The following is an 11,637-nucleotide window of genomic DNA, read 5'->3' as shown; positions in this document are numbered from 1 at the left end:
GTTTGTTCATGAACAATCTAACAAAATTTACGTTTGAAAACAGAAGGGTGAAAAAAAAAACGTATCAAAATCTTTCATTTTGACAAAGTTTTTGAAAATTTTATCTAAAAAAATATAAACTTATGGACCCCCTCCCCCCCAATTGTCATCTACCATACTTTTTGCAAAAGTGATAATCTCAAAGACTAAATGCTAATTATTTCTGAAAATAAACAGTTTTAGGAGTAAAACCCACAAAAATCATCAATTTTTAATATTTTTGTTTACAAAAGTATTCCGACAATAGAAATATTGCTAATGTAGCCGGATATTAGACCGATTTTGATTAAATATTAGAAACAAACTTCCGGTTTAGAAATTATAATGATTATTTTTTGGCAACACAATAATATATCATCAAAGTTTAAAGAACTTAATCAAATTTAATGACAGGTAATTTTATATATAAATGGTCTCATGCTCGCATTGCATAAAACCATGTCTTTTTTTAAATATCCTGTTTCCTTGTTGTGTTAAAAATTGGCAACATTAGCTCTGTCCAACCACCTGACTGTCTGACGCTGAGTCATTTTTTAATAATAAATAAGCTTTATTAAGAGTCTTTATAGAATTAAAAAAGGACGCAATATTTAATAAGCTTTTAACTGACATAACTATGCAATGCTTTATTATATCAACATTGTCATGAGTGTACTCAAATATTACTACAAAGTACAAGGTTGAGAATCCGGGTCCGTTCGCGCCCATTCACGTTCGCACCCACTCATGTTCGCCCCCTTTCACTTTCGCACCCTACATGTTCGCACCCAAAAACCGTTCGCACCCTACATGTTCGCGCCCAATTTTAATTGGTTTTGTGTTTAATAACTTTGTAATCAAGTTTTGGCAAGTAGTATTCTTATAAGTATAATTGTTTTCATTGTTTCAAAATAAAGTGAGACAGCATTTTTTTTTGTGTTGAATAAATCTTAATCATGTTTTGGATAGTGTATTGTTAAAAAAAAATATTCCTTTCTATATAAAGTGGGATTCTATCAACGTTTTAATTATTTTGTGTTGAATAACTCTTAATCATGTTTTGGTTAGTGTATTGCTATAACTTTATTCAATGACTTGTTTCAAAATGAAGTGAGATTCTGACTACGTTTTTATTTTTTGTGTGTTGAATGCATTTTATCATGTTTTGGTTATAATAGTGTATTGCTATATTTTATTGTTTCATTGTTTCAGATCAAAGGGACCAAACTGTTAAAAACAATTATCTTTTGTGTTTTTCATTTAAAATCTTCAAATGTTTACTCATACCAAGCTATAAATACATTCAGTATTTACACGAAAGCAATTAAAAACAACAATCATGATTTTCCATTTATTTAACTGGAATTTGAATTAAAATTGGGCGCGAACGTGTAGAGTGCGAACGGACCTGGGATGCGAACGTGCGAGGTGCGAACGTGTAGGGTGCGAAAGTATATTGGGCGCGAACGGACCTGATACCCAAGGTTGATATAAATACAATATTTCTATTTTTGTAAAGGTACATTGTAATTTAACCCTTATGGTTCAATCTTATAAACAATCATAAATAAGCCCTTGGCCTACAGGATGGAGGGATTCAGAGCTGCTCTGAAAGGCACAAGTTAGTCGAGATTACTCTGACGTCTGTTTTGCCAGACAAGCTGGGGCCGTTGGACGTCAGAGTAATCTCTGACTAGGCATAAGTGAATAGCATAGCCTGTAACCCTGTATATTATAGTTTGTGTAAACAAGTTGATGGAACAAACTACAACAGCTCAATTCACTTTAGTCTGTAAATGACTGTCAAACAATTCCTTATAGCAGTTATTGCCCTTAAAAGAAGGTTTTCAAAGATCTTTTATTTATGTAGTGCATATGTATCTTCAGCTGCGGAACCATAGCTCTTATGTCCTTATGTTTATTTAAATGACTTATTGCTGACCCTATTTCTATCTGCGTGTCACTGATCCGCAAATAGTAAAAAAATAGCATAAGGACCTAAGAGCTACCGTTCTGCAGCAAATGTACCTTGGAAACTATATTAGATTGAGTAGAAATTTATAGCAAAAATTATCATAAAGACAAAATCAAATGTCAGATAAAATCATGGGCCTATATTCATATACTCTATTTTCTATATTCTTGTCTTTATTTTTGGTGAGTGGCCATTGTTAATTTAAATGCACAAAGTTATAGACATGATAGAGCCTCAAGTTAATTGTATCACTTCTCGTGTTCAACATAGAAATTAGAATAACACACAGAGATCACTTCTGTTATCCTCCTCTTCTTCCTTATCTGTGTAACACTTTGATAATCAACAATTTCTTTACTGTGGATTCATTATAATTCATTGGATACCAATTTTCTATGGTTTTGTGGATACAGGTGAATGGCAAATTTAAATGCTCTACAAATTGTAATTTTTCTATAGACTTTCACGCAGCTTTGTAAGCAGGGATTGGCAAAACCACGAAAAAAAATATTAATAAAAATGCAGATTTCCTCAATCCACAAAAATAAATGAATCAGATCCATAGTAACAGATTTCAACCAAACATGCACATACATTTACATTGTATTTTTGAAGGATATGAAGTTCATGAAGTTGTGCACCTGTAATTTTAATTTTTGATTTGAGGGATTTTTTCGGTTTCCCATTCTAAAAAAATATATATGTATAATTCTGAGTTTAGTATGACGTCCATTATCACTGAAATAGTATATTTTTGTTTAGGGGCCAGCTGAAGGACGCCACTGTGTGCGGGAGTTTCTTGCTGCATTGAAGACCTATTGGTGACCTTCTGCTGTTGTCTGTTCTATGGTCGGGTTGTTGTCTCTTTGACACATTCCCCATTTCCATTTTCATATTATAAAGCCATTTTTGCATATATTAATCAGAGACAGTTATGACAATAGGCAACACATATATTCTTTGGAAGACTAAAACATTTTTATCCTATAAAACAATCAGTCATATACCTCATTGTACATGTTTGATGTAAATAGATAGATACAAGGAATATTGAAGTTATTGTGCACAAACGTTTGTTTTCTATAATTTTAACTTCAAGCTCATAACAGAAATGAGGTGGTAATATAAATCTGTTGAATAACCATTGAAAATAAAGATGTAAATATACATATTTTTTCTTTTGATTTGACAAACTGCACTGAGGTGTAATAGAAGAAGCATGTTGTTATAGGTAAGATTTGAATGTTGTTACAGCATGGTCAAATATATAAACAGAGATTTAAATAGTAGCATAACTGCTTGATCCAGAAAATAAGGAGACTATTCTTTTTTATTCTGAAAGATTTGTTTACATGTTTTAGAGGATCTATGTTATATAAACACTCAATAATTACTTGAACTGTTACAATAACCATGACTAAAACTTTCATTTATTTTTCTTCCAAATTCATTGATCTGAATATAATCATTTGGATTAATATTAATTGAGAAGAAAGTTTTTTTTACTGTTTTCTGGATCTGTGCTGAAGATATGTCTACATTTTTAATGTCTTTTTGTTTTCCCCATATGTATAATGCAAATGCACTGTTGAATAGATGTCATTTACTGGTATATAAAACATATATACCTGATGAATATGCATATTTCAGGTAGAATAGATTTTCCATTATTTATTTTGAATATGTCTGATTTGTTAAAAAGCCAACTTGAAATTAAAATTGTAAATATTTATTCAAATGATTCAGCTTCTTCCAATATTGATGTAAACATAACACACAAATCAGCAAAATCATTTCCTAGAAAAACAATTTCCAAAATATATCAGAGCTGCTTAAAAGCCTGCCAAACTGCACCTAAACACAATGGATTTATAAGCAATTTATATATATAAGAAACTTTGTGACTGTAATGCCAATGAAAATCAGTGGCTTCTAAGGGGATGGGGTGTATAGGACAAACCCCTCCCTCAAGTTATCAAAAACAGAATATATAGTGCCCTTGATAAGGATAAAAGCCCCTGAAAATAGATGCTTAATGGATTTAATATTTATATAATATTGCCTTAATTGGTATTTATTTTCAGTTCGGTTTTTATCATGTTTATTGAAAAACGCTTCATACATTTTATCACAAATTTTAAAGTAAACATTGGAAACTCCCAGGCATTGCAATGGGTCTTTACAAAAATGGTATTGCTGATTGATTTTGTTAAATCTGTTATAAATGGTTGCCATGCTAGCATTTCACTTTTGAAGTTTACAGAGACTGTCAAATTTTATGGAGAATGCCAAAATGGTCCATGTTAAACAGTCTGCTCTACACATGTATGGTCAGGTTGTTGTCTCTTTGACACATTCCCCATTTCCACTCCAATTTTATTCTATACACATTAAGTTAGCATAGAGTATTTTTTTGTGTAAAAAAAATACTACATGTAGAATGTACAACATGTTGTAGAAGATTTTTAAATTGATATGAAAATAGTGATCAGTCTGTCTGTCTATCCATCTGCCCATCCGCAACAAATTGTATCCACTCTATTTCTAGAGAACCCTTATATATACTTAACATGTATATTAACCAACACCAGAGGGTGTGTCCTAATGTATGTAAAACTTCCTAGGTCAAAGGTTAAGGCTAAAAAAATACTCATAGACAACCCCATTATGCCTATGTCCTATGGTAAAGATTGTTTCAGCTCCATATCTTGAGAACTGTTATGATTTTAAAGTTTATACCTTAGATGTATTGTATATACTCCAACACCAGAGGGTGTGTCATGATTTATGGTTGACTTCCTTCAAAGGTCAAGGTCAAAAACTTTGGTTTCAGTTGACAACCCCATGTCCAATGATAAATTTAAAGGTACAAAATTTTTACCACACATTATTCACAGTGGGGCCACAGAGATGGCTCCCATCTGAATAATATCTAGTTTGTCATAATTGCTTTTTATATCTTTTGTATTTGTATAATTTTGTTCAGAACAGGCATTTTTTTATTATTATTAGGACATAATGGAATAAGAGACTTCTGTCTAATTTGTCACTAAACATGCTAAAAGAACTTTAATTCAAGATTTCAGTCTATCAATAACATTTTGGTCAATGTTCAGCTATGATGTAAAAAGGATTAGGCCACACTGTTCACTGTAAAAGACAATTGATTTTAGAACTAGGTATATTTTACTTTGACAGTTTAATTATAAAATTCTAAATTCTAAAAACTTTCTGCAAGCATTCTAAATTTATCTAAAAATGGTAAAAATTGTGAAAAGTTGCCACTGCAGAAATAGGTTTACCCCTCATTAACAATTTTGACGTAAAGGAAAGAGGAAACATTACCCAACAATAACTTTTTATGGGAAATTTAATGAAAAGTGTTTTGTAGTGGTAAACCAATTAATGGTCTATTTCTAGGATGTACAGGACTAACAATAGTGTTTCTAGTGTACTTAAGGGATTAAGAATTTACTTGTTTAATTAAGTCCCCTAACTGAATATTTGTACAATATTAAACAAGTAGGATATATTTACTATTTAATATTTGTCTGGTATTGTTAACACTAAAAATATAAATTGATTCATTCATGGCAGATGATATTTAACACATACATTTTATTTTAAGTTTGAACACTTTTTTTTAAGAATGTTAAATTATTGTTTTCTACAAGTAAAATTTGCTTTTTCTTAATTTTATATCCAACACTTGGATTTTTTTCTCGAATAACATATGTTTATAGTTTATATTGTTATGTATAGACTGATGTGGAACCATAGTTAGTACATGTATTATTTTGCTTATTGTTTCAAAATCTGCATCTTGCAACATGCATTTTATTTTTGTGTGAAACAAGAACATTAAATATAACATATGTAAAAAGATATGGTTTATTTATACAATTATAAAAAGAACATATAAATCATCTTGTAAGGTCTTAATATATTTGAATTCGTTCAATTATCAGTATATGTTAACAGCTTAACTGTAAAAATCTGAAACTCACAGGTTGGCAAATAAAAGTTTTAGAGTTATTCCCCTTAGAAAGACATTATACTTTTACATGTTTTAAATCACAATGTATGTTAAACTTGGGATTTGTGGATAAATATTTTAATCATCTCTATAATATACTGTAAATTCAGAAATTATTGCGAGGTTTTTATTATTGCGAAAAATGCGTCAGAGTTGTAAACGCAATAATTTAAACTCGCATTTTGAAATGTTTTATATGAATTAAACAGGATTTTTCTCAAAATCGTAATAATTAAAATCGCATTCAAGTCTAAAATGACAAAATCGCAATAATAAATGCACGCAATAATTTCTGAATTTACAGTAGGTAATTATTCATAAACAATACAGGTGATCAAATAAATATCTCATACACCTGTACACTTGTAGTACCCAAGGAGGTTATATTAGAAGGAGAGAGGACGAAAGACGATAATTACACATAAAATGAGATCGAGTCTGTCACAGAGGGAGATTTTGTCCTAATTACATACCAGAGTAAGAACGGAAACACCCGAGGTGTCATAAACTGACCGGATATACAATTATTGAAATGTTAATCATTTTTTTTGTGATATTTTTTATTAAGTAATTAAAAATTAAAATTTTATGTTAAAAGTAAACTTATTACCAATAGAAATTAAACGAATATCCGTCTCATTGCCGTTAATGTTAATATCAACAGTCATAACAGAAAGTCACTTTTACGATGTTCCCGATAAAGGAGTAGGTCTGGTAAGGACCGATTTTGGCCTCAAATTTCAGGTTCATCTGACGAAAGATTTTGACCACTTTTTAAACACTTAAGTGTCTATTTCATTTTATTCGATTAGTTTATGTGAAAGATTTTAACTGATTTAGTCATTAAAAACGATCAGATTCAAGCCTAAATATGAAAAATCTACCAAATATGCCAAAAAATGTCACTTTTCAGATGGTTCTTGTCAAAAATGAAAGTGGCCGCATCCGTGTTCATCCTCAACCTTTATATATGTTATGTATAATCATAAAATATAACTTACATTTCAATATTAAGGATGAACACGAATGCGGCCACTTTCATTTTACAGGAAAACCGTCCAAAATTCAACTAAAATGCTAGTATTGTGAAGATTTCAGTAATTTAGCATGACTTAATGGGGCTAGTACCCGATATATGTGCATTGTATTATCAAAAACAGCCCATATTTATGTAGCAGAACGATTCTACTGTCCAATAAATAAATAAAAGTTTACATTTTAACAATTTTGTAAAACTGCTATATTTTGGGGCCAAAATTTTGTAAAACTGCTATATTTTGGGGCCAAAAACTGGACCTACTCCTTTCTCTATGTTTCAATTGCAAATATTCCTTCCGGTCGTTACCGGTCACCGTAACTAAAGTACTTTGCATATTCGTGTTTTTTCTATGATTATTACCTGCCAATTCTCATAAGCAGAAATTGTCAGGTGAAGCGAAAATCTTTGTTTAAAGCAATGTAGTGTTGAATAAAAATCGCTCACTAACTTTCGTTTAAACCCTCATAACTTTGTCATTTCTTTATCTTTTTTCACCGTAGACAGACGGTTGATTTTGAAATTGCGCGTCAAATCTTTTTCCAAATCAAAAACACCTATGCACTGCACTGTAACTAAAAATACACCTGAACTTTAATGACCCAGTCACTGATAACAATCACGTGACATATGCGATTTATCTAATAGCCCGAACTACTCGCGGTAACAGCCCGGTACATCAGAGGGCCATGTCAAGTGGGTGATAAACATGTTGGTTTCTTTATATTTTTATCATTTTTCTCTGATCGAACTGCTATCCTGGGGATGCTAATTTTGTATCAAGCAGAGTGTTCACTCTCCTTCTAATATAACCTCCTTGTAGTACCTTAGAGGATTCTCAGGAACTGTATTCTTGTTAGATTATACTGGTATGGTCCAATAAATTGGACAGTTGTATGTTCAGGATTGAGGAAGAACACAATATTTGAATTGAAATGTTAGATATACTATTAATACAATGTAGCCCCTTTTGCATTAAGATTCAGAAATATAACACCAATGATAGGACTGTTTCTTTGATTTAAAGGTTATTTGATCAATGATGTATCTTTTTCTTCATGTTAATGTATCCAATTTCTTTCTTTATAAAATGGAATATAGTATCCTTTCCCCTAATATTTGCAAGAACATGTTAAACCTGTTTAAAAAATCCCTGAACAGTTAGTTATTTACTTTTATATATAAGTTTATGTGACATGTCTGTATCTTACAGTTAAAGACTTTGTCTCTATATCCTCTACTTCTGATTATATGGAAATTTAGTAATATTTACTATGACTAAACATGCTACGAAGCAATTTGTCTTATAGATTCTTTGCCTTTAAATAAATGTACCATTTTATTTTTCAGAAATTTTAAGATAATGGTAAAATAAAAATGGATGAGTTCTATGCAGAAACCGATTTACTTCTTGCAGATCAAGCGAGCATGGACTTAAGTACCAAATATCGTAGTGGTGCTAACGGGACTACAGAGGGTAGATCAAGTACAGTCAGTACTGACGATGAACTGTTAGATATAGGAGATGGCAGGATGGAGGCACTTGGAAACTGGGCAGACTTAGAAGAAATGGAACCAAAATATTCAAGTAAGTAACACTGCACTTACAAGCAAATAAATGCAGTACAATTCATGCAAGTAAAGATGCTAGATGAAAATTGATGCTGTAATATATTGCTAACCATTTAATTGAAAGTTAGGTATTTCTCAGAAAATTAAAATCTTAATATAATACAGGTAAGAATTGTACATACAAATGGATAAGACGTGTTTGATTTAATTGGACAAACATAAAGTTAAACTTTACAAAATCTTGGACAATGCTTTTAGGACAGAACTAAGTCTATTGATTTTCAAATGGCAATATTGTGTTATTTTACTTAATTATGGAAATTAATGGGGAAAATTGTACAAACATTGTACACATGCTTATATGCCAGATAAGAATTAAGACTGCAATTTCACAGCTCACAAAACATGGAACCTGGATTAATAACACATAACCATGATTGACCTGACCACATTCTTTATATGCCTGTCCCAAATCAGGAGCCTGTAATTTAGTGGTTGTCAATTGATCATGTCTGACTTATTTGTTTTAGTAAACTGCATTGAGTTGTATAAATAAGAACGTTAGTTTTCTCTTTTGAATTGTTTCCCATATTTTCTCTAGGACCCTTTTATAGCTGACTTTATACAGGTTGGGTTTTTCTCATTGTTGAAGTTTGTATGGCTTTATCTTCAATTGAACTCTGGTGGATTGTTGTCTCATTGGGAATCATACCACATCTCCTGATCATTTTTTGGAAACTAGAGTATGATATCCACTTGACACATATCCCAGTGTACAGATCTAGACTGATTTGATGTTTCATTCCTGTTGATTGATTGCATAAACACAAATCTATGGCTCTTAAAACATATAGAATATTTAAATTGAGATACATGTAACTTTGGTATGCCCATTCAGCATGTTCAGTTGTATAATTTTTGGTTTACACCCCAAGTTTGCATTTTTATTCAGTTTCAACTATTTTTGCTGGAAATTTTAAAGACCTTAAGACTGATTTTCAAATTTGCTGTTAACATTTATAATCAAGATAAAAAATGTTACAATTACGCATGTTGTTAACTATAGATATAGATTTTTATTTATTTCTCAGGAAGGAAATTAAGGGAAAAAATAATAGGAAATGGGTATCAAATTAAATTTGTTTACTACACAATTTATACTGTCCTACATGTATATGCCATTCAGTAAAAATTGCTACAGTACAGGGCTTTCCAGTAAAATAATAAATCAACAGCAATAAATCACTAGTCTTCTTTTTTTCCAAATATTATATTAGATTTTGTATCATGTACATCCTTTAATAGAATTCTCACAGATCTACTATATTTTTACATAATTTGCATGATGCATATCTTTATATCTTTATGGAAGTGTGTTGAAATTAGAACAATTTTATGGCATGTTTTTACGTGTATATTTGTTATATTATATTGCATTGATACATGTTTACATGTACATTGTTTTACTGTAACATTTTGTGATCTAAACTACAAAACTTTTGTATTTGAATATTGAAATATATGTCAATTAGAAAAGTTCAAAGATTTATAGTTTTTAGAGAGAAAAAAATAAAAGTTAACTCATAAAAAGCTGAGGTATCAATGCATCTATATTAGTACTGTTAAATAAATGAATTTATGTATTAAATCTGTGAGAACAGGTTGACTGACTTAATACTACATTAAATAGAACATATCAATATAGATTTTTATAAATAACATGTAAACAATGAGGAAAGGAAATTACGGAACATTGAAATATAGAGGTAAAATTTGATATTATTCATATCCTTGAGGCATATTTGTAGTGTACATGTTTTTGAAGATACGTATTATTAAACGTGTATATATGTAAAATGGAGTGTAAAACGTTAGACATAGTTACAGTGTTCAATGATGGAAAACAAACAAATAGGTTTAAAGGTATGAAACTTGCATGTGCTGTGTAATACAACTTGGAGAATGTACATGTAATTCTTGTTTAATACAAAACTAGGTAAATTGGAAATTATTTGCACATTGAAATCCATTTCCACCCCCTTATCTGTACTGGTTCTGAATTGTACCTTTTAACTTTTAACAATTCATTAAATGTTGGTGCTGATTTTGATGCTCAACATTTAGGAATGAAATTAGATCATTTAATTAAAAGTGAATGTCAATGTGATGACAACCTGAAAAACCCAAGAAACTTAAGAATTTAATTTACTAATCTTTTGAACAATTTTTGCAACTTTTTTTAGGGGGGGGGAGGGGGTCTGTCGGACTCTGTCTTTAAGATTTTTGATCGTTTCTTGGTATCATATATCTTGCCCTCTTTAACTCTTTTAACTTGTATAAAATGATTTAATCATCTAGATCTGTTCAAATAAGAATTAACAGTTTTTTTTGTTAATTCTGTCTATTTTGCACACTGAAAACTAGCATTGGAGAAATTGAATTTTCTCAAATTTTACATCTATACTATAGAATGTTAAGTATTGCATCTTAAAATATATACAGGTGTATAGCAGAATTCATTAAATCATTAACTTTGATTGAGTTCTTGATCATGATTATTTACTATGACAAGGACGCATGATATAAGGATAAATTATATATATATATATTAACAAGATTTGAGGTTAATGTAAACATTCAGGAGATAAAGGTAACATAATTTTAGTACCTTATTATTTAAAACAAATGAAAAATTCGACACACACCAAATAATATGTAAATGTGAGAAGTGGTTTGTCTAGTACAAAATTAGTATGGAAATGTGTCTGTTAACTGGGAAGACAAAATTAAAGCCAAGCTAGCGGACAGGTTGCTTTAAATGTAATGGATGTTAAAGGGAAACTTCGCAAAAAAATCAAAAATTGATATTATGTCTATTCTGTATAAAAATGCTCAAATTTATAGATATTAAAGTTTTATTCCGCTAAATAAGAGATCACCATCGATTTTAAATTTTGAGTATCAGTTCTCTGCTCTCCGCCATCTTGTCACCTTCTCCGA

The 11,637-nt window shown here is 30.5% G+C and overlaps 1 protein-coding gene across 8 annotated transcripts in view; it reads left to right on the top strand.

Annotated features, from left to right (window-relative positions):
• The first annotated feature begins 317 nt into the window (after nucleotides 1–317).
• LOC139484740 (H(+)/Cl(-) exchange transporter 4-like) overlaps nucleotides 318–11,637 on the top strand; it is a 70,546-nt gene continuing 59,226 nt past the window's right edge. The window contains exons 1-2 of one of the 8 annotated variants that reach the window (XM_071268653.1): nucleotides 318–432; nucleotides 8,416–8,653. In XM_071268653.1, coding sequence (XP_071124754.1) covers nucleotides 8,443–8,653 — 211 coding nt within the window. In that variant the 5' untranslated portion in view covers nucleotides 318–432; nucleotides 8,416–8,442. Of the gene's footprint in view, nucleotides 480–8,375; nucleotides 8,654–10,399; nucleotides 10,561–11,637 lie in introns of those variants that run through there. The other 7 variants (XM_071268656.1, XM_071268651.1, XM_071268654.1 and 4 more) reach the window with 7 other exon arrangements.

Source organism: Mytilus edulis, chromosome 8 (assembly GCF_963676685.1).
Source record: "Mytilus edulis chromosome 8, xbMytEdul2.2, whole genome shotgun sequence".
NCBI lineage: Eukaryota > Metazoa > Mollusca > Bivalvia > Mytilida > Mytilidae > Mytilus > Mytilus edulis.
Note: the sequence above shows the minus strand (reverse complement) of the source record. Positions and strands in the feature narration are given on the sequence as shown.